The sequence below is a fragment of the Acanthopagrus latus genome, chromosome 12, assembly GCF_904848185.1.
Source record: "Acanthopagrus latus isolate v.2019 chromosome 12, fAcaLat1.1, whole genome shotgun sequence".
NCBI lineage: Eukaryota > Metazoa > Chordata > Actinopteri > Spariformes > Sparidae > Acanthopagrus > Acanthopagrus latus.
Genome location: NC_051050.1, coordinates 12,083,211 through 12,107,250, shown reverse-complemented (window position 1 = coordinate 12,107,250; position 24,040 = coordinate 12,083,211). Strand labels below are relative to the sequence as shown.

The window sequence follows — 24,040 nt, the reverse complement described above, 5'->3', positions numbered from 1 at the left end:
GCGGAGAGCTAGTTCTCATGACATCACCACCCAGCAGGAATGCTCTGCTCTGCCCCGTCAAAACCCCTCCACCGGCCAGCAACCCGCACACACACGTTTACGCACACACACACACACACGCATACACAAAAACACATGTTGAATGATTTATGCACGTCCACATTTTCACAGGGAAATGAACCGCATACACAACATGCACCCAAATGGCTTTTTGGGCTATATTCTCTCTCTTTCTTTCATTTTCTTACTTTGCAATTGTTTTTCATTTCTCGCTTCCTAAGGACATCTTCTTCTTCTGCATGACTTGCTCTAGCTTTTATCCCACTGTTCTGTTTAATTTTTCACCCACAATGTCTCATCTCCTATCTGTATTTCCTGAGATTGTCCACAGTGTCAGACCACACACAGACCACAGAAACAGAGCAAGCATGAGAGATAAATGACAAGTTAATATAGAGAGTAAAGCTATATCATCCATGAGAAAAAGTGTGTGTGTGTGTGTGTGTGTGTGTGTGTGTGTGTGTGTGGGTGTGGGGGACATGGGAAATTACGCACTACTTCATTGTATTGGTGTTTGGAGGAAAAGCCCTATTGAAGCTCTCCCTCCTTCCTTCTCACCTCTCTTCCTCCCTCTCCAACTCTCTCCTCCCTTTTCCATCCCTCCATCACTTCCTGCCTCCTCTTTTTCCCTTCCTTGCCATCTTCCTCCTCACCTACCCTTGCTCTTTTCCCCTTCTTATGCCACCTTCCTGCTTCCCTCTCTCTCCATCTCAACCTGTCGCTGCTATGCGTTCTGGTAATCTCTCTCCCTTCTCGTTTTTTCCTCCTCTCTATTTCTCTCAGGCTTTTGGGGAAAGCAGGAGCAGGAAGCAGCTTGGCTCTCAGACAATGGAACACATCAAAAAGCAGCACCAGCCTCACCAACTTCACACACACACACACACACACACACACAAACAGAGCAAGACAAACAGGACATTCCAGCTGCCGGCTGCACCGGATTCCTCGCCTTGGCTAATCTGAAACGGAGGAGAGTGAGACTGGGAGTGGAGCAGAGCAGGGAGCCAGGGTGAGAACAGTGGGTGAGGGAGAGAGCAGGGGAGATGGAGAGAGAGAAGAGCGAGAGAGAGAGAGAGAGGGCCATGCAAAGGGTGAGAAGGAGAAACTGATAGGGAGAGACGGGGTAAGAGAAATGCTGGGGAGCAAAAGAGGGGAAACTGGACAGCGGGGAATTAGAGAAGGTGATTAATGAGAAAGGGTCTGTGAATAGTGAAACACAAATGTGTTACTGTAGAATTAATGTTGCATACAATTATATACGGTTTACTGTACCATGCATGCCAATTGCCTGTTATCAAAACTGAACCGAGAAGTAGTTACGCTCTTGAATTTACTTCTATTCCAACTGCTTGGTAGTAGGGTTGCAATGGTATGAGAAGTTCAAGGGATGAAAACTGTCTCAGAAATAGAACAGTTTCAATGTTCCACATGGTTTCTTGCTTGAACAAAAGCTTTATTAGGAAGAAAAAATATATATATGAAGTCCTGGCAGGCACGAAACTAGAAATACTTATTTTCTAACAACAAAAGTATAGCAGAATCTAATGTATACAAGCAAATGCAGGTACAAAGATTATCATCAAATATATCAGAGTCTACCTTGACAATGGTTTATTGCTGAAACCATACTTGGTAGAGCAGATGGATTCAATGGTCCAGTCAAAGCAAGACAAATTATGATATGCCTTTTTAATGATACAGTGACTGCCTGCCAAGTGAGCACAGATGCAAAGTGCCTGGCAGTAAAATTGATTATTTCTTGTGTGTTTAAATTTTGGTCATCAGAGATAAAATACGAATGTGTGTACAATTAAAATCAAAAAGTGGGGGATTCATTTAATATCTGCCTCGTCTATATCTCTGAGTCAGTATGTTGGAATGAACGAATGTGTTTCTGTGAAAGGGAAAGAGACCAAACAGAGGAGAAACAATGCCACGATGACAACGTGAGGAGGTGTAATAAGGTAGAGAAGAGGTGAGGCAGGCGGGTAGGAGAGAAAATGGGAGGGGAAAGTGAAGGCAGACAAACACCAAATACACCATGTCAACAGCATTATAACACTGTTTACAGTTTACTTAAATGGAAGGTTTGCTGTTCACACTGAAAGCCCTTCTTCTACCATGTCTTTTGGGCGAAAAGGCTATAGAGTGGTTGTTTAAAAAAATATAGATTGTTTTCACATACATACATGGGCGGATACACACTATTCACAGCAGAGTATACTTCCTCAGTCTCTGTGTGTGATTATTTTCTGTTTCAACACAGGTGTTCACATTCAGCTATTTTTCTGTCTCTGGCTTCAGAGAATTACATAACCCTAAAAGAATTACATGATTGACAGTCATAGAGGCTACCAGTTTATTTAGGTACATCAACTGAATCGCTGTCTTACACTTAAATGGAGTCTTAAAACTACTCTGATTTTACATTTATGTCAACAACATATTTCAACATGATCTGCTACACTTGCACACAGAATAAGCCACTGCAGGCAAAGCTGGAAGCAGCAGGAAGCTGGCTTCTCAACACATTATTACTTATGGAATGATTCCTAGATCTATAATTAAATGTCTTGAATAACGAACAACTTATATACAGATGTATCCGCCACCCTGAATGCTAAAAGAAGCCTCAGTAGTGTCTGAGCAGCAATAAGTACACACACCAGCAAGCACGCACACACACAGATAGATACAAATCATGCGTGCACCCGCACACACAGGTGTCATTGAATTGCTATGCTATCCTGGGGCCAACTAGACTGTGGGAAAAAAGAGCAGGCATGATTTCTGAAAGACCAGATGCTTGGTGAGTGACGGCTCATCTTCTTCCTTATCTGTGTGTGTGAGTGTGTGTGTGTGTGTATCTAGTATTGTGTCTGCTCAGACAGCCATGAGAATCAACTTTAAAATGAGTCAGGGACACTCAAGACACGTCTCACAGGTTATAAATTATCACACCGCTTCCAGAGAAAAACTGCATGCAACTTTCAACAAAATCATATCGTGACAATCTGATCTTTTTTTTCTTTTTGGGCCTTTGTATGGTTTTATTGATAAGACAGCTTCAGAGATGACAGGAAACTGGATGAGGGTGACATGCAGCAAACAGCCCTAGGTCGGGACTCAAACCTTGGGCTGCTGTAGCGAGGACAAACCATTGTACATGGGACGCCCCCTCAACCAAATAATGGGCGCCCCGTGACGATATGATATCAAGATGATATAACTCTGAGCAAGCTGTGATGAAAAATTAACACACATGGCAGCCCAGTAACTCACCTTGTAAAGCAGAACATGTTTTAAGGCTGAGTATTTATCGCAGTGGCCCAGATTTGACTTTGGCTTGGGGAATTTTGCTACAGGTCTTCCCCCCTCTGTCTCTCTTGCACCTTTTCATCACACCCCACTTTCACTTTTATGAAGCAGAAATGCAAAAAAGATATTTTTAAAAGAGCAGAGGCCCCCCACCACAAGCGGCTTACGGTTCTAATAAAAAAAAAAGAAATAATAAAAAAAAAATCACAGCATGTGGATGAACCCAGGTTTTTCAAGAGCATACTTTTGGCAATGTGACACGCTACCACATCTGTAATGCCTTCCCACACGGGCCCCTTCTTCTCATATCTACCATGGGAAAATCATTCCCACTTGGCTGCTTGCGTCTGTCTAAGATCTTAGAATAGTGCTGATGCAAATTTTAGTTTTCACAGACTTTAGAAAAACTTGCTATGAACTACAGGGGCTCAGAAAAACAGTGTGGTTCCTAACCATTATTACTCAGGTTAAAGTGAACATTTTCATTTTTAACATCATCTTACACCATAAATTTGAGTTTTAATTGATTCAATTGATTTATTGCCCAGCTACAAAAAGTGGTAACACGGTATTTTAGGGCTGTCAAGATATCTGACTTTCACCGCATGTTATCACAATCAATAGAATTTACTTTGATGATATTATCACAAGATCTACCAGCACTGCAGGGAGTGTCATCTTTTCTGACATGATTTTGTGAAGCGGTTGTAGCAAAACACTGTAGTAATAGCTAGACCAAGCCAACAAGTCACTGCATCTAATTCTTCTTCCTTTTTTTAAATCAAATTATGTCAGGTGGCAATCAGGGATAAGTTAAATTACAGCAACCAATTAGGACAATGCAGGAAGAAAAGAAACAGAATTACTTCAGAAGATATCACCTTATGTGTATAATTAACAAGATATCAACATTTCATTTCTAAAAATCACAATTATCAATAGTTATATCGTGACACCCCAAGATTTACTATTAAAGTGTTTCATTTACACATACAAAGACTTTGGTCTCATGTAAAGTATTACACTGAAAAAACGTATAACTGCAAGTGATTTTGCAAACATTTTCTTACTTAAGCTGCTGTATGTGAATGTATTTAATCAAAATAAGTGTTAAATAGCTTTACAATTGAACAGTAATCACTGTGTTTAAATGTCAAATGTCTTCTTCCCCCTGCTCATAAAGTAAAAGAGGAAAATAGATTTCTGGTATCCCTGCCAACTTTATCCAATCAAGACAGAGAACTTCATAAAGAGGTGGTCCTGTCTGTTGGTGAATGCACGGAGAGCAGGACTCGGCTGTTTGCCACTATGTGTGGCAAAAACAACAAAAAACAGCTTTAAGAGATAAACATATCAGAAAACATCCCTAATAATGTCATGGGAATGATTCTAATGACATAACCTAGCGCTGTTGATTAGTTTATCAACATATCATATCATCTGTATTGTGCACATAATTATAAATATGACTAATATCAACCATCACATAGGACTTCTCATTTAGAATGAACCACTGGTTCCCCTTTCATTGACTTCTTCTTGAGTTCCACTGTATTCCAGTGAAGCAAACAATAACACATTCATCTCACTTTATTTAGGAAGTGAGTCAACATCTCATTCCAGTAAAGAAATTGTTTCCACAGAAACCATTACCGTGAGAAACAAAGTGAGAGCTTAATACTTGTGGTCATGTGTTTTTTGCTCATTCATTCATAAACTCACACATTGGAGAGACACAACTCTCACAATGGGCCTTCCTGATTTTGCTCCTCTGCAGAGAGACAGAAAGAAGGACATAGCGACACCAAGTCGCCCCTCAAGACGAAAAACAAATGCAGACAAACAGGCCGCTCGTCACTCATAACTGCACTTGCTAACTACGTACATGTGTGTATGAGGGACCTACGAGATGTGTGAGCGAGACTTTGCCCCAGTGTGTGTGTGTGTATTCGCGCTTAGCACTTTCTCAAAGTGTGTGTGTGTGTGTGTGTGTGTGTAACAGGAGACGCAAAGCCCTCGCCACACACAGTGGGAAATATTTGGGATGGTTTCCCTCGGAATGTCTTGGCGTGCCTATGGAATGCCCCCCTCCCTCCCTCCCCTCTCCCCACCGTCTCCTCCTCCTCCTCCCGACTCTCGCTCTCCTTTAGACTCCAGAGAAGGGAGGGGGGAGTGGGAAAAACGGCGGGATGCACGAATTTGACCCCCTGTTTTGTCGCCACGGAGAACAGTGCATGCACAGAAGACGACACCACAAATGCAGGAGAAGCCACAGCGCTCACACATACTTAATGAGTTTTTAAAAATATGAGAATGTGACCAAAGTGTGACTCATGCACACATTTTTCCTGTAAAAGCTGTGCACACTTGTATCTAAAAATGAGGGTTTTAACAAATGCCTACGTCTTCACACTGACCAACCCTAGCCCACTCACACATTCACACATGCACAAATATACACTCAGAGCCAGTGAAGGTTAACTTTAAACGTGTCTCAACCTCTCAAATTCCTCCCGTTTCTCAGCCCGCGGCTCTCTTTGTAGATCAAAGGACAGACAACAAGTCTTTCTATCGCCTCGCCCTCCTCCACCCCTCCTCTTCCTTCAATGCCACCTTTCTCAGACACTCTCTCTTCCTACCACTCAGCCTCACTCGGCAGACACTCATCTCATCTCAGCTACTCTACATTATTTTGGTCTTTCTCCCTGTCTCACTTGCTCATTCTCATTTGCTTTCACTGGTATTCCCTTTCTCTCTCTCTCTCTTTCTCAGTCTGTCTTTTTACCTCCCTGCCATCACCTCTGTTCTCACTTCTCTCCCTCCCTCCCCTTTTCCTCTCCCACCCCTCCCTCTCACGGTGTGGCGGTTCCTGTTGCTCTTGTTTTCACTTCCCCAGTCGTCTGGTGCGTGGGAACCAGCGTTTCTGCTGCAACAGTGTCTACGACTGAGTGTGCGTGTGTGCATCTGTGAGCGAGGCTATGTGCTTTTTACTGCTGAGGTGACTGTGTATGTGTGTGTATGATGTAAATACACGTTTGTCAGTTACTGTGGACAGTATGTGTGAGCGTCTAGGTTTGGTTAGTTTCATGTCTATCTCTCAAGATATCGCCGTTATCTCAACGTGTCTATAAAAGGCCAGTACTTTACATCCGACGGAACGGAAGTGTATGTGCTTATCTGGGTGTGTATGTTTGTGTATGTGTGGGGATAGGATATAGCTGTATAAGGAAACTGTAATGGACCAATCAACAACTCCACCCTCCAACCTAGCCCCTTGCAGGAATCCACAGACTATATTAAATGTGACACGTGCCAACCTCCTGACACAGAAAAATGTATCTGTCTTATCTATATTATTTTTTTAAGCATTGCGTTTTAAGCATTTGTTATTATTCAAACTAAAATCAAGATCAAAATTCAAATGCAGTCTCTGTAAGCCCACATCCTCTCATTTTCATTTGTGCTAGAGGGGAGGGACAAGGCTGGCGATATCATCCATCCCTGTTTGAACAACAATCGGTTTGACATTTTATGCCTTTATATATTTTATGGTCACACTACATGACTTTTGTGTTAAGTTATCAGATCAATACATAACTGATCAGCAACAGCGGGGTCACCAATTACAATATCATTCACCAGGAGGTATCTTGACAAGTCTGAGTCAGTTCTCTAAACTACGCATTGTCACAAAAATACCCACGAGAAGTGACACAGGAAGTAACACGAGATCACGCACAGAGCAGTCCAAGTAGTTGATTTGCAGCTAAAATACAAGGTAGAAAATAAAGAATATGGGTAAGAACTCAGTCTCTTGACTCCTTTCCTCCCCCAGCCTGTGTCGACATCTTGATTCTGTTTTCCTACATACAGACACGACTTTACAGGGAAGATGATTCTTCCTCTTTTAGTCAGAATGCAGAGATAAATATTTGTCTCAGACTATAAAATAAACCAACTCTCAGTTGTCTGGAGTTGTCATTTTTTTCCCTTTTTGCCACTTCTTCATTGTACCCAAGTAGATGTGCAGACAAGGTCACATATACACATGAGGCCCTTCAACATCTCCCTCTCCCTCTTGGGGTCTCCATGGTGGACACACATTCCTATGCCTCCAAAATCTCTGTTGGGCCTATTGATACAGAGACAAACATTAACCCTTTCCCTGCAAGATCTTCTCTCTCACACACACACACACACACACACACACACACACACACACACACACACACACACACACACATACACACACACACACACACACACACACACAAGTCTGCTGTTAATCTCCTCTTTGTCTTTTTTTTTAACTTCTCTTTTCTCATGATATTCATCAGTGGTGTATGTGCATGAGGTATAAACACGGTGAGACAAAGAAAGAGAAACTAACCCATCCATTGATAATCAGAGCTTTACAATCAGATAATAAAAGGGGTTAACTTCGCCTGGGTGGGCCACGGAGAAGCCCCCTGAGTGAAACTCTCTCTGGCTGACACACACACACACACACAAAGACACACACAAGTACAGTCACAAAAAAATAAAACCCTTAACTTATTAACTAGTATTTGGCTTTTTAAAACGATCTTTAAAAAAATCAAATAGTAATTAACTAATTCTTAGTATGAACTCTGTATCATTTTATAGCCTGATCCTTAAGGTAAGGTGTCTAATTACACTCATTAATTCTTGGACTCAGACATGACATTTTTACATCATTTTCACAGCAAGGAAAAGGCAGGACTTTTATCAGTTACCTACCATTTAAATTGGTCTATGGAGAAAATAGACATGCCCTGGTTGAGGTTGTAAAAGATGACCCACATGCTGGGACAAGACCTTTTCTCAGGTCTGCTGTCTGAGCTGATAGGAAAGATCTGAGGCAGAGCCGTTACTAGGGGTGTCAAGTCCCAAAGTCACAGTTGGTCTTCCTTAAGTGACTGCTGTTTGGGAGTGATCAATAGAAAAGTTAGGTGAATGACCATTTGGCCACAAGTTGTTCAGGCAGATTTTTGTTGGTGTGTCTGTCGGTGCGTGTGTGTTACATCAAGACAGGAGGTAGCATCAAGGTGGTCCAGGTTTTTAACTATTTGAGTCTGAGACAAATGCAGTGAGTGGTGTATCTCGACACATGAGAGTCCCCCCTACCAGGCTAGAACACCCAAGTATAGAAACTGTCCTGCAAAGACTCCCCTCGCACAGACACACAAACACAAAGGTCGGAGCACACACAGGTTTCTCTAAACAGCCACCCACAGAGTTATCTGCAGGACAGGTACCGTAAATCTGACAATGATTGGTAGTAACAGTCAAACATCCCTTCAGGCTCAACAAATATGATCAAGCAGGAATTAGAAGAACGCAGTGCATGGCATTTTTATTTTAACTCGCGGTCAAACTCATTTTTATCATGCTTCGCTAGTGGTTAAATAACCTTCCAACTGCTTGTGTTTCATTGCGTGGTAAAAAAAAAAAAAAACTTTCTTAAGAGAAATACCTCACATCTAATTTATCCCGCTGAATGATTTCCACCTCATTCGATTTATTTATCCATCCCTCCATTTTCCATCAACTGTACAGGACGAGGTTGTAGCAGCTCAGATATCTCTCTCCTTACACAGGCCCAGGGGCATATCTAGGCCATATGGGATATACAAAGCGTTTCAGTGTATTCTGGGTCAGCAGATGCCCAGAAGGGCCTACAGATGCCCAGAACACCTTTAGAGGAGGCTGCCCAGGAGCGATACCTATTCAATCCAACAATCTCAACTGGCCACCTTCAACTTCAAGCTTCATCTGAATCATCCAGTAAGTAAAGGTGAGCCCATTTTAGCTGCCTGTTATCTGAAATCTCCAGTACAACAATCACTTTACTGCAAACGCCTGCCAGTCTCTCCCTCGTGAACAAAAGCTCGTCACAGTTGACATGCTGTGAAAACTCCCAACATCTTATGCCCCGGGGCAAAACTGGTGTTTGGTTTCAGAGCCAGTGCTGCATGTAGAGGTGAGCTTGTATACCTTCAACTCTTGCATAGAGCAATTCCCAACTATTTTTCTAAGTTATTAATAATTTCAGTAATTTTTGTTAAAATATTTGGCAGATTAATTGACTATAAAAATAATTGATAGTTGTAGCCTCACTGTGGCAGTAGCTTTAGCTCCCAGCCCAACAGAGAAGTGACATACCACATCCAAATGCTCTGGCTTTGTCACCCAAGTTCATCATGTCAAGGCCCCCACCTTTGCCCCACTTCTCAGAAAAGTATTTTTCAAGCCCTTGCTCTCCATTCCCCCTCTATCATAAATGTTTTTATTCCGCTTTCACTAAGCATTACACAAAACACCGCAGCCACCACAAGCTTTGTTCTCATAATTCAGGAACCAGTTCTGAAATGTTTTATAACCACAAAAAAAAATGTCTGGCTATTCACAATGCTTGTGCTTCTCACCAATACAGGAACTCAAGCTTTTCCTCTTATTTGATCGACCTTGTTTTGTAGAAAAGTATCAACTGAATGCCTAAAATAGGAATGTATTTGTACATAAACTGTGGGAATTATTATTTTTGATTGTATGGATATACGTTCCTTCAACCGGCATTACCTTTACCATTTCAGTTGTGTATCTTAGAAATCAGCTGATGAACACATGACTCTCTCTCTGTTCTCACTATTTCCTCATTTGTATGTATTGCTTAACACTGAAATTATATTACTAAGTGCAACAACAAAGAACTCAGCAAACACTGAATTTTATACTTAAGAGACATTCATAACCAGCGTCACTGTCCTCACCTGGCAGCGGCTGAAGATATCGCTGGGAGTGGGCTGGACATTGAAGTGTCTGAGGACTCGAACAGCCTGATCTCTGGCCTTCTCTGAACAGTCAAGTGACAGACAGCGACCCTCGCCTACCTGGGACCGCAGCTGTGGCAACAGAGATAGAACATGCATACAAACAAGGAACTCACACATACACAATTAATAGTGAGTTTTTAGAATCATGAGTTAATTCATGAGCTCACATTAGTATGTACTTACACTTTGGAACGGTTGTCCACAGGTGAGTATGACTCGGCCTTCGTCTTGTGCTAACTGACACACAACAAAAACCCATCAGAACAAAAGAACACATGAATGCAGTAAAGGTATGACTGATTAGCTAAATTATGACACATTACTGGTTTTAGGTTCTTCTTGTATGTGTTCAATGTTTGTGTGTAATAGGTGCATGTTAGTCCAGCTGAGAAAATACTGTTCTTTTTTTTTTTTATCAAAGCATGAAACTTTGTACCGTTGTACAGTTTGGGCCACTGAACATTTTCAGAAATAGGGCCACCGCATCGCAACGTCTGGTGGTCGCTGTGGCAGCCATTTCACTCTCTACTGTTACTGTATTATATATTTTGCATCACATCTTGAACCACCATGATGACAACACACAAGCTGTGATGACCACCCATATATTGTGATGATGAATGATTATAATGATACCACGTACAACACCATAAACTGTTCAGGTGAACAGTTAATAATGAATTCAGTGACGGTGAAGAAAAGAAGAGAAGAAAATCTGTAAGATGGTATCTCTAAGCCTAGGCAAGACTTTATAATAAAACATATGATGCATGTTGCGCAGAGTTTGAAAAGCTTAATTCCAGTATTCAATAACCCCGACAATACCATCACTGAAATGAATGCAACAATATTCAGTATGACCTTAGCAATTTGACCTTAAGCAAGTCCCATGAACGTCATCATTTTTGTGTTGATATTTGTACTCCCTGTGGAAATAAGCAGTAGTGTTCCACCACTTTGTTTAGTTATTATCTTTAGTGAAAGAGAGCAACAACTTATTTTTAACACACTTCACAAGTGTAACAAGTGTAACAACAATTATTTTATGAAAAATTGAACGTATGGCCTCATATGTGGCACCTATCACCTGGAATAGAAATGTCTTCAGCCTATTTTAACCAACCTTTGCAGCTTTTCTGTGATCATCAGTGTTCTCCAGCATGATCACATCGACTCCTAAACATCGCAGGTACCTCCCCAGTCCCTGCAGCATGTTGTCACACACCACCCGCAACTTCTGGGGGGCCAGAAGGGGAGCATCTTCTGAGGGCTTCTCGCCACACAGGAGGCCTTTCTCCATGTCAGAGCGAGGGGGGGTGACCCTTTGAGCCCCCTGACATTCCTAAATGGACAGAGACAATAATGTGATACTTAAGTGATCCCCACAGGGGGGTTTCTTTTGACTTGCACCATGGCGCAGGGAGGTCAAAGCACAGGGGGAGCTATACGACTGCACCCCTGGAGCTGACAGGAACTGCTGAAGTATCTCGGTCAAATGCGTATTGTCCCTCCCTGCAGGTTGGATCCTCAAACCCAGGTTTTTCAGCTTGAAGTGCTCTTGGAAGCTCTCTGGTTTTTGCTGAACTATGAACTCTTAAATGTATTAGCACAAAAGCCATTAAAATAGAAAAGGTCCATCTGTGACGTTAAATTCATATCAGTAAAAAATAACTCTGTCAATGATGACTGAATGTTCTGAAGACGTCTAGAAATGACATGAGACATGACATTTTTATTTCATATTATTACGAGGATTGTGATGTAACTTGCCATTGTGACTCTCCTACCTGTTTCATCTGCTCAGCCTGTTTCTCTTTCTGCTTCTTATCTGCACTCTTCTCCGACTGGCTTGAAGAAATGCTACGCAGGTCTGCTGGCAGCCCAAAGTATGCTGGGTTGCTTGAGAGGACAGAGTATACGTCCAGTAAACAATAGGCATCTGCCACTAGAAGGAGGTTAAGAATGAGAGAGGAAGAATTATTGGCTTCGTCAGGGGATAACAACATAATCTGTGATATTCTATAGGGAAATGAACAGAAGCCATCTGTCACCCTGTCATTGTCTGTCTGTGAATGCATAATACCTTACCTGCATATCTAATTTGGCTGATGCGCAGTGGCCGTTTCTCCCAGTTGGACATCTGCTCTGTCTTGTCCAGAGGCCTTCCCAGGACCTGTTGTACCAACAGACTGAGGCCCTTTTCTGCAAAGTCCTCTCTTACCAGCACCTCTTTAGGTCCATTATGAGTCCTCTTGACTTTGCTACGCTGGATCTGCAAAAGGTATTATATATAAAAGTTAGAATTAAATGTTATGGTCTAGTGTTGAATATTTATTCTATAAAAATCACAATACCATGGTTGCCTGATTAACTTTCACAAAAATACAGAATTTGCATGACGCAAGAACCCAGGAAAAATATATTTGAACTCTTAACAGTCACTTCCACCATCTGTCCTGCCAAACAATCCTCTTTCAACCTGACATTTCATGTAATTCTCAAAAATACTTCTTTGATTCTTCACATCCTGCAACATGCAGCCTACTCCAGCAGATGGTGAAGTGACCTCATCGGTCACAGACCCATGTTGCATTTTCACATTCCTATCCACTTCAGAGACCACTTCAGCTACATATATGTCAGGAAAACTGCTGGGTCACAGCTGCACTATGTACCTAAGTTATGACCATGAAACTAAACACAGACGAGAGCAGCACTGACTATTGTGACAGTCTAAACGTTTAAATCCTCTGGTCATGTAACCCTTGTTGAATAGGACTCAGAGGACAAGCGATGCCACCACAGATGCTTGCTAAGCTAAACCAGGTAAGCTATAAGTGTAAGTTATGTTCAGTTTTATGTATCAAAATGCAGTCACTTGCTTAAGAACTATAACAGTTGCTTATTTAATGTTGCTATAGCTGCAGAATTTATTGATTTAATTTGTAAGTCATTCGTATGAAGTCATGTGAATGAGAGGATAATTTTACCTTCTGGTGTATATTAAGAAGGTCAAGAATTCCCTCCATCTTCAATGGCTCCTCTAAAAACTGTTGCCAGGTGGCCGAGACACACTTCAGATCACCTGACATACCATAACCTGAAAGGAAGAACGGAGAAATGTTTGAGTCAGAAGTACAAAACAATAATTGAATCTAATCTTTGTCAGCTCTGTTGCTTACCTAGTTTAAGAACATTTCTCTCAGAGAACAAGCTCCTGACGAAACCAACAGTATCTGGGTGTTGACAGAATCCGTTTGCACAGAGGTCTAATAAGAAAACCTGGTCAATAATTGCGAGCTGGACCAGGGCAACCTTCTGAGTTGAGATACAGCCAAACGTTGGCTGCCACTCCATGTCAACTCCTACAATGCCACCTTCCTAAGAATGGTTAAAGACAGCAAACAAAATAGAATTTCAATAGACACCCAGTTGGCCAGTTATATGGTTTAGACACACAGCATAATATTTATTAATTCTTTCTAATGAGACATCAAGCATACATACCTTCAGCACAATGTTTCGACATCTCTGGAGCGCTTCGGGCGTGTCCACAAAATGAACCTTGTCCTTGGTGAGTGGAGCCTGATAGAACTTCTGACGGTGAGATGGAGATGACACCCACTCTTCAGTTTGCACCAAATCGCTCGGACATATCTGTCTAAGCAGAGGTGGGACATGTATTTGTGTGAGTGTGCACATAAAAAAGGAGTGGAGAGAAAATTAAAACAAAATCCTGCAGGAGGACAATATGCAACAAGATGCATTATCGTATAAGACTAACGCACTTAGTGCCTTTACAGGTCTTGGAGAGTAATACTGCACAGTAGTATGAAGCCTTTTGCGGCTCCCGTTGAAGCTGCAAGTAATATGATAATAATATGGAGCCACCCTTTAATATCTAATAATCTTTTGTAAAAAGACATAAAACAACTTAAGTCAAGCTAAACGACAACTGAGTGACAAGCACTGTGAGGGGATGTGGTGGACAAAACCCTGGTTAAAAACTCTGAGCTGGCAAATATTCCTTTCTCAGCTTTTGCACGGCTTACCACAACTTGCATCATCATGCATGTTAGTGCATATTCTGTCACTCACTGTAGATCAGGCGGAAGACTCTGCTGCGTTTCCCACACTCCAAGGGGAAGTCGATATCTGGGGATGTTGTATCTCAGTGACCACTGAGAGGCTTTCTGGAGACCACAGTTCTTTACCAACATCTCCACCAAGTTTATCTGCAGCTCAAGGTCATCAGCCACAACGAACTATACATACATAAAAACAAAAAGAAAAAAGATCACATATCTTGCGTTATCTCACTGCCATACACGACTGCAAGCAGCATTTACCTGAACATGGTCAGTCCAGTTCTCCTCTGTCATGCTTTTCTGAAAGAAAAGAGGAAGACAGATTTTTATTTTCAATCATTACCAAATAATTCTGCAACTGGCTATCTTGATTATGATAATGCCTCTTCCATAGGGTGGTGTTGCTGAAATGAAAATAAACTACAATTGCAAACCTTCTTACCATTACGGGTAAATGTAATTAATAATGTCTCTACACATTTTCTCAGTGTTTGACTGGGACAACTTAGGGCTCCTTGACATGAAAAAGTTCAAGAAACCAGTGCTTTAAGAGAACCTCAAATGCCTCCCACAGACACTGAATTTATTCTTCACTCTAAAACCAACCGAGATTCCACTGAGATCTGTAACCAGCTTTACTGGCAAAAATTTCACAGTGATTAAAGTTGACATATGTGTAACTAAACAGGAATATGAGATATTAGCAAAAAGAGCATTCAGCAAAACATTTTTAAGGTAAAATAATGCCCTGAAACTCAATTGTTTCACATAGTACTGCTTCCCATATATTTCATTATTTAATGAAACCACATTAATGTTCTGTTCATCCACTTATCAGTTAACTGAAAACAATGGGCTGTTCTAAGCAAAAACCAGTGGTCTTCATCACTAACATTTTACACAGAATTCAGCCACAATCAACACATGATCAAGAAAGCCAGACGTGTGTGTATGGTGGACACCAAACAAAGACAGACATCTTCTGACCATCTCGAATGTATCGACCACCATATTTGACATCAGCTCAAACTAGCTTAGTCAAAGTCAAGTTGCTAATGATGAGCCTGCCGAATTAATGGTTACATTCAATGATGTTTGAATAAAACAGAATGTCTGCTGCATCACTTACTTCCAGAAACCTTGCATACATGAGGTAACGCAGGGAGTCCAGTCTTCTCTTGTGCAGGGCATTGGGACACAGCCCTGTTTAAAAAAAAACAAAAAACGAAGTCACAATTACTTCTGCCTGAGGTGTACACACACATGAACAGCTACAACATGTGTCCAGTCACATACCTTGGTCTATGTTGAATTTCTCCATGAGGCGGAAGACTTGTTTGGTGAGCATTTTGGGCTGGATCTGGTCCATGCACTGTTTGGACAGAGAAAGACGAGGGAACCGTCTGTGGAAACACATATAGACAGAACCATATGAGTTCATACAGCTGCACAGTTATGTTTATGCACACTAGGGTTTTAGCAGTATGAAATGTTCATGATAAGATAACTTTATAAGAAAATATGGTTTCATATTATCATGTTATTACACAGTTATTAGTGTCAGTTACAATGACCCTTGGCGAAATTAACACAGACACTCCGTACTTGCGTATCTCCTCCACACTGAAGTTGGGGTGACACCACGAATCCAGCAGTGTCACCAGTTGTTTCTCTAGATGACTGTGGCCTGTGACGAAGGACTCTGCCAACGCCAACTTATTCTGCAAGATTAGTGGTACACACACCTGCAGGAGAGGATCGGAGATGAGGCCGTTTTGAAAACTGGTCAGATCAAAAAGAAGCTTATGAATAAACATGCACAATGGTTACACAAACATGTCTGCTGAAGATGTTTTTTTCTCACTCACCTCCTCCATATCCAGCTCTTTCTGTAACTTCAGCTTTATGCTGAGCACTGCTGACTATGAAAAGCACAAAGAGTAAATGAAACAGAAAAACTTTGTTTCTGCGTTAATTTGATTTCTGGTGAAACACCAAAAGAGTGTTTACCTCTTTGTAGCAGGCAAGAGCCTGCAACCTCACAATGTGTGCTCGGAGCGTGGCTAGATCGAGGGAACTGAGGTGGTAGATGTTTATGAGCGTGTCTGCAAAGCTAGGCTGGATATCTGTTAGTAAGCTCAGGGCCCGGTGTTGGAGTGCCAATACTTGCTGCTCCGGGAGTGAGCTCAGGGTCACCTGGTGGAAGGGGACAAGTGACAGGAAACCAAAGAAAAAATTATAAAAGAAGAGTCTTAACACAAGCTATAATTCTTTTAATTATTGCAACTAATCTCAAATGGGGCTGGTGGTAACATGTGTTGTTGATCGATGTACGTTTTCTCTTTTTAGATGTGAGGAAACTCATGAAACTGGCTTTTAAATTGTTCACAACTCCAAAACTGATTCAGACATTGTGCTTGAAAAAGACAAAAATGTTTTTTCCAAGTGTGGTTCAGGCAATCTGACAACTTGTCGCTGACAAATTTCTAGAATTGTTAATGGAGTTGTAACTCTTGTTTCTCTATTTCAAAAACGTTTGTCTTCAGAATCTCGTCTACCTGCGGATGTTCCTTCATCCATGCCTGGAATTCCATGAGGATATGATGGCCGAGGGTGTGGCTCCGACCCTTCTGTTTGCCAGGACAGCCCTCCAGGATTGTTAGCAAGGCCTCGAGAGGCTCAGTTACCTTTGAAAATCCCTGGAGAGCTGCCAAGCGTAGCTGTGAGGGCAGAGAACAGGGGAGGCAGTGCTGTGAATTCAAAGTAAAGTTCTGAAGAGAGAAAGCTAGACGTATTAAACATTAAAGCTTATCTTTTCATCCATTCAGTCTTATTAATTGTAGGGGTGAATATTTTGATAAATAATCATTGGTAATGTGTATATAATGACTAAGTGGATAAAGATAAGTAGTAGAACAAGTACAGCAGTCTGATAAATTCTGAAGATTAAATCATTTTACTGCAATGCAGCTTGTAGAACCAGGAAACAACAACACTTAAGCCATATCACAATATATCACAATATCCAAAATCCTAAAACGATACATAGTCTCATAACAAGATATCGATAACACGAAGATATTTTGCTCAGCCCTACAATAAAAATGATTGATGGTAAAATGTGGGAACTGATTAGTGCATTTCAAGAAAAGCAGAAACAAAACACTCAGTGAAGACAAACAGCTAACTTCCCTCTCAGGGGGCCCAGCAGATACACAGATCTGTGACCCATTTTAGGTTTCAGATAAAGACAGTTAACTCTGGCATTAGAAACTTCCTACACAAGAAAATAATATCTGTGTGAGAAAATGCTTCGCCGCGCGTCTTAATTTGTAAAACAGATGTCATCCACTCAATATCCTCCTCACACAGATCTCAAGTTCATTCAGTGCAACGCAAATTCCTTCCTTCCTACTGACAGACACTCTGGTTTCCTCATTAACACACAAATGCACACACACGCAGACGCAGACACACACACATACACACACACTGGTGAACTTCATTTAAACATGCCGGTATCCAAGCTCTCTCTCTCTCGCTCTGTCATGTTCCTGTGCCTCTCACAGACACACAAGGACTACATCTCTCGACCTTTGTAAACACACTCACTCACACACACACACACACACACTCAATATTGCATGTGTGAAATTGACACACGCTGTGAAAGTGACTCTCACCATCTGAAGATCTCTCCGGTTCCAGTGCTCGAAGAGATCGTCTCTCAGCACGGCAGGGTCAAGACCTGGGGTGAACACACACACAGACACACACATTTAGATGAGGTGGGCTTTCACTCTGACCTTTGACCTCCATCAACCTGTCAAAGAATTAGACCTACTGGCCTTTTTAGCCATTTTTCAAAATTTGTTAACATTTAAGGCAGCTCATATCTTGCTCAGTTTCAAGCTGTGCGCTTGTGTATTACCCACATTGGTTTGGACCGTTCATCATCCCATGAGGAACCATGGTCAACTTCAGGTGTTTTAGATATAACAACCGTTGAGGAGGTGACTGTTTGTTTGAAAAGAACAATAGCGCCTCCTCAAAAGGTTATCATAGATGCTGCTATACAATCAGCTATATCAGAACTGGAAAGTTTCTTTCAGAAAGAACAGTAAAGAAAAGGTGATGTTTGCTCTCTCCCAACTGCCTTGAGTAAGTGTTTGATTTACCAACTCTCTCCCCTACTGCCAATCTGATGATTGGTTGCAGTGATAGACAGATGGGTTGTCCAATCACCTGCTAAGTATTTTTATTAAAATACCTGGCCTTTTCCAAACATTTTTCAAGAACTACTTCCTAGATGGTTATGCATTACCTCCTGGAGCATTAGGGTTATCCAATGACAAGACATCTATTATTTTCCGTTAGTTCAACTGTCTGCTTAGACAAATGTCGTCCATAACTTTGGTGCAGGTCAAAAAAACAGTTCTGAAAACCACAATGCTGTTTTGCCCTTGCTCCTAAGTATTAGTCATAATAATAAAAGGTCAAATCTGTTGCCAAACGGTCTTGAAATACCATGTTTTGTGTCCAACCTAAATCTTAGCTTATAAGTAATGTGATCTGCTGGAAATATTGTTCGTTAAAACAGGCATAGCTGAGCAGCCATAACGTCAAATATTATTTCTTTAACAGGCATGGCAGAGCAGCCATAACATCGGATTAACAGCTGAGGCTGGTTGGACAGTAGAGGAACCCAGCATTAGCTCTGCATTCCAGCTGAATCTGCAGCCAAAATACTCCAGAGACGACTCTCAGGGCCCTTTTTTTTTTTTTGGAAGGCCACGGCTGATAAAAGGGCCAAGAAATAAGAGGAGATGTAAGCATGCATGTGTGTGTCACGTTTTGTGTCTATCTGCCTGTGCGTGTGTTCCACTGAGCCTTCCCGAAAGCTTCCCTCTCTGTTGCTCATGCTGTGTGGGCTAGACCGTACCTGCCCCCCTCCCTCCCTCCTTCCCAGGGCTACTTTTCCTGTTCCCCTCTCCCTCCCCTGCAGCAGGCTCTCTCGATTTTGTCTCGGATTTCCCCAGGAAAGGGCTATGCGGTGGTCATGGTGTAAAAAATACAACCTTCCTGATGCATAGCCTGGGAAAGCAGACCAAAAGGCCTCTCCCTCTCTACGTGTTGGCCTCTTTCTTTACTGCATCTCTCCTCTTTTAGTCTCTTTCAACTTCCGTCTTAAACATGAACTTTTTCTGCCTGAGTCTGGGGCTTGGTTTTGTGTTTTTATTTTTGGTAATGCTAGTCACACCAAGCCAGCGTTTTTGCATGTTCTGGCTCACTGAGTGAAGTCATGCATGCTCTACATTATTGTCAGTCACTTTCCAAAGTATAAAATAGTTTTTAATTTTTGTAAAGCAATACCCTCTGCAGAAACCCAGCTTAATGACTACAATATCTGCTTTTTATGTTTTGTGAAAGCTACTTAATTCTCCTATGGTAAAACAGCTTTCCAAATCAACCTACAGTTCATTGTCTCACCATGATGCCACAGTGTTGACAGCAACATTACAGCATACTATGAAAAACAGCAAAGCACACTGGATATGTAGTAAATGGGCTAAGAAGTCTAAGAATACTGCTTGGGTCCGTTGAAAGGTCCTTGAATTTCAAGCATTTGAATAGCTACAGCGTTTCCTTTGCTGTTATCCATGGTTCTCTGCTGTTACACACCCCACTCCAGCCCATTCATCCCACTGACGGACATGCGTACGTGCACAGAGACTCACACAAACACAAATAGCACAAGCCTACTTCACTTCAGCCTCACTGTTTGTGTGAGGCGAGGAGAGGACAGAGAAGGAGAGAGGAGAGGAGAGGAATGTGGAGCATGTCGCCTCTTTATAGTCCTGGCTTGTGGGTGAATGACAGAGCTAGAGGCTCCACATTCACTACAACATAATAACCTCCATCACCACATACAAACACACATGGACACACATACAGAACATGCACTCATTCACCTCTGGGATCTGTATTTTTTGGCACCAGATAACTTAAATGATGAGAACATACTGAATTTTACACTCAGTTGATCTTTAAGTAATCAGACACTATCAACCTTCCTGCTCTTACTAAACAATAAGAGTCACTCTTAAATTTAAGTGAAATGAGACAGAGATTACAATCCACAGGCAGGTCTAACTGCCTGTTGCCAGGCAGCTGCCAAAATAAAGGAAACACAAAGATCAAGTGTCTAAATGGGGCATTTGGTGTCACTACAGCCACCAGAACAGCTTCAGTGTGACTTGGCAGAGGTTCTGCGAGTGGCTCAACTCCGCTGGAAGGACGCCACGACATTCTTCGACAAGCACTTCTCCCCTTTTGTATTTCGTTGTAGGTGCTGGAAAAAACTTTTCAACAGGTGCCATTAGAGAATCTTGAAAACGAGGAGAGTGCAAGCACTTGGAGAATCAGATGCCTTTTAAAGCAGCGTTTGCATGTTAAATCACCTCTCCAAAACTGACCCTCAACAACTTGGTCTCTATCCAGATGGTGTCTGATACATACCTTCAGGCTCTACAGTGAGAAAAAAATAATGAGGCTGATATCATTGTGGACTAATGTTGCCAAGAAGCATGAGTAAACAAAGCAAAAATTCAGAGATGACTCAAAGTTAGTCATAGTGCTGTGGCAAACACACTTATCTATATGACATTAGGCAATCACTTAAAGGATAAGTTCACCGGAAAAATCTAAATTCAGTCTTTATATGATCACCCTCATGCAGACAGAAAGTCTGGAGACGTTTCATTCTCCAAAAAACATATCTAGAGACCCCATGGACTTCAGTTGCTTACGAAAATGCTGAAATGCTGTTTTGATGCGCTCCAGTAATGTTCTGTGGGCTGTGAACCTTTACTTGACTCTCCACTGACATAAAGTAGATTAGTTGATTGTTTCTATATCAAATATTGAAAGAGAGCTCTGTGTTGTAAAACTGTGATACGCACCCAGTGCCTCCGGAGTAGTATGGTTCATTTCTGTCCGCAGGATGGTGTGCTGCTGGCACTCTGTTGGGGAAGGCACACAGAACAACACGTTGCTATAAATAGGATGACTCCACCACAATCGCTCAAAGATATTACGGTCACAGATTTCAAGTAATTTTACAGTTCTTTAATTTGCAATATATGACATTACGGCATGTAGTTACATGGGGAAGCAACTACACTGCGCTAAATGCCCAAGAAACCAATTATTATCACTCATTTTGGGCTTAAAGTTTGCAGCATCTTGACCTATGATGTCAATAAGCAAGAAGAAAAAAGAAAAAAGCGAATATCAAACCAGACAAACAAACAAAAAAAATTAAAAATGTAAGATGATTATGAACACGTTTTGCTGATATAATCATTCCTACACACACAGGGAGATGGAGAGAGAAACCTGTGGGAACAGCAGCCTGAGAAAGGGCAAGGTGCCAGCTGGCTATGAGACTTGATTTCAGCCTGAGGATGTTTTTTTAGGCATGAGGTCTGGTTGTTTCTCCCTGTCTGAATGTCTGCAGGCTGTAGAGGCGGGCTTTAACGTTCAGCGCTGTCCACGCAACGGCAGCACTCTTTCGGGGAATTAAGACGGAGGAGAAGACCCATGTGGCACCTGCCAGTCAGGTGTTTTTATTATCTTTTACCGCCACCTAGTGGTGGCACGACGCATCCTATTTCCTTGTTGCTTCAATCTCACCCTTTCTGTTAGCAAACATTAGCTTGCCTGGCACAGGAGAATCAAGCACACACTCTGATGACACCCAGCTGTGTGTTTGTATTATACTTGCTCGAGTATTTGTGTTTGTAAGAGCCAGCCAAAAGACATAACAATGTTTGTAGTTTTGCCAGTAACGTTAAACTGGTAAGGTCGTGACTCACTTCGGCTAGCTTAAAACTCAGTGCTAGGTTCTCATGTTGGGCTCCGAAACACAGTCAGCTTACTTTATTTTGTGTTAACAAACAAGCTATATGTAGTTAAGATAATGTAACGTTTCGGTATCGATGTGAATAGACTCACCATGTGCTATTTGCTTCCAGTGAGCTATCGCCAGGTAGTCTACCTAGCTAGTAGCAATTGAGTGTAATAGTGGACAGATTGAGTAGCGAAGTTTTGCCCTGCTTAGCACTTGTCAGGCAGCTTTTCCTCCCACACTGTACGCGGTTCAAAATGCACAAACGTACGGATTGAAAACCCTGAATTATGTAATTTCCCTAACAGGAAACGTAAGTATCGGCAATTTCCGATGTTTGATTGATGGCATTTATCCAGAGTGATATGCGCATTGTGAATAAGGCTGCCTGCAATGCAAAGAAAGGGGCAAAATAAACATTCGTATATTCGCGGTCTACTTCTGTGGAGGCCGTCATGCAGGTCCAAAGCGCACTGTTGCCACCTGCTGGTCTAAAAACGCAGAGAGCACAACATGGTACAACACATTTCTGTTTGATTAGTTGTTTTTTTCCTCACACAAACCAGAAATAAAAGTGAAACCACCACCGTTTAACATCATAAACAAAACAAAAACATAAATGAAATTACCTACATCTAGGTTCGTAACCACAGAGAATTGAAGGTCAACATGAAAAACACTTTTAAAACATTGTATACCACGTGTAGCCTTCATTTTCCATATTGGTGTACTAACTTTTTGGAATATTAAAGACACATTTTGAAACATCATGTTGGCTATATATACACATACATACACATTCATGTGTGTGTGTATATATATATATATATATTTATATATATATATTTATATATATATATATGTGTGTGTGTGTGTGTGTGTGTGTGTGTGTGTGTGTATATATATATATATATATTTATATATATATATTTATATATATACATGAATTATTTTATTTCATTTCTTCAATTCTTTTTTTTACTGTAGGCCTATATCCTAGCTCATATACTGCAAGTACAACATCAGTTATATTATCTTTGTCTAACCACTTCTCAAAATAGTTTAGTTCAAATATACTTTCTTTAAATGCAACATATTTATTTGTATTTTTAGACTACAGTTATTCAGTTAAGAGTAGCAAGCACATTCTCTATGTATTTGAACAATGTTATGCCCAAATAAGTTCCAACTTTTTATATTTTTTCTTTCTTTATTTGACTTAACTACACTGTGTCCATTCCTTATAGTCAGTAATGGAATGTAAGTAAGCACATTTAATCAAGTGCTGTACTGGAGAACAATTTTTAGGTATTTTACTTGAGTATTTACATTTTATAGTACTTTATACTTCCACGTCCACCATGTCGGAGGCAAATATTGTACTTTTGACTTTTACTTAATTTGATTGATAATTGTAGTTTCTAGTAACATTGCAGCGTAAAACACGCTGATTTCGACATCAGAAATATGCTTAAAGTCGAATCCAACAATCACCAATACCATAGTATTTGGAATATACACACAAGTAGATATGTATGTATAATTTACTTCTACCTATTACTTTGATACTTAAGTTCATTACTGCCAGAAAAAATGCTTTTGATACTTGAGTAGGCTACATTTACTGTCAGATATTTTGAGACTTTCGCTTTAATTTAACAATTTGTTTTTACTTTTTACTCAGGTACGGCTTTGGGCTCTTTGCGGGAACCTGCTAGAACCGAACAGATCTCTGGAGGAACGCTTGAGAAGGTGTCACGTGGTCAGTGTTGTTTACCACGTGCTCCGCTTGTCACCTCTTAAAACGA

The 24,040-nt window shown here is 41.2% G+C and overlaps 1 protein-coding gene across 3 annotated transcripts in view; it reads right to left on the bottom strand.

Moving 5' to 3' along the window:
- exd3 (exonuclease 3'-5' domain containing 3) overlaps positions 1 to 22,633 on the bottom strand; it is a 41,338-nt gene extending 18,705 nt beyond the window's left edge. Inside the window, exons 1-20 of one of the 3 annotated variants that reach the window (XM_037116851.1) lie at positions 22,340 to 22,633; positions 21,286 to 21,345; positions 18,007 to 18,071; positions 16,882 to 17,043; positions 16,334 to 16,519; positions 16,192 to 16,245; positions 15,929 to 16,068; positions 15,620 to 15,726; positions 15,453 to 15,526; positions 14,585 to 14,623; positions 14,334 to 14,500; positions 13,743 to 13,896; positions 13,418 to 13,616; positions 13,226 to 13,335; positions 12,324 to 12,507; positions 12,023 to 12,180; positions 11,359 to 11,577; positions 10,419 to 10,472; positions 10,173 to 10,304; positions 1,812 to 1,954 (exon numbers count right to left, since the gene is read on the bottom strand). In XM_037116851.1, the coding sequence (XP_036972746.1) occupies positions 1,913 to 1,954; positions 10,173 to 10,304; positions 10,419 to 10,472; positions 11,359 to 11,577; positions 12,023 to 12,180; positions 12,324 to 12,507; positions 13,226 to 13,335; positions 13,418 to 13,616; positions 13,743 to 13,896; positions 14,334 to 14,500; positions 14,585 to 14,623; positions 15,453 to 15,526; positions 15,620 to 15,726; positions 15,929 to 16,068; positions 16,192 to 16,245; positions 16,334 to 16,519; positions 16,882 to 17,043; positions 18,007 to 18,071; positions 21,286 to 21,313 (2,274 nt within the window). In that variant the 5' untranslated portion in view covers positions 21,314 to 21,345; positions 22,340 to 22,633 and the 3' untranslated portion in view covers positions 1,812 to 1,912. Of the gene's footprint in view, positions 1 to 1,811; positions 1,955 to 10,172; positions 10,305 to 10,418; positions 10,473 to 11,358; positions 11,578 to 12,022; positions 12,181 to 12,323; positions 12,508 to 13,225; positions 13,336 to 13,417; positions 13,617 to 13,742; positions 13,897 to 14,333; positions 14,501 to 14,584; positions 14,624 to 15,452; positions 15,527 to 15,619; positions 15,727 to 15,928; positions 16,069 to 16,191; positions 16,246 to 16,333; positions 16,520 to 16,881; positions 17,044 to 18,006; positions 18,072 to 21,285; positions 21,346 to 22,339 lie in introns of those variants that run through there. The other 2 variants (XM_037116850.1, XM_037116849.1) reach the window with 2 other exon arrangements.
- Between the last annotated feature and the right edge of the window lie 1,407 nt (positions 22,634 to 24,040).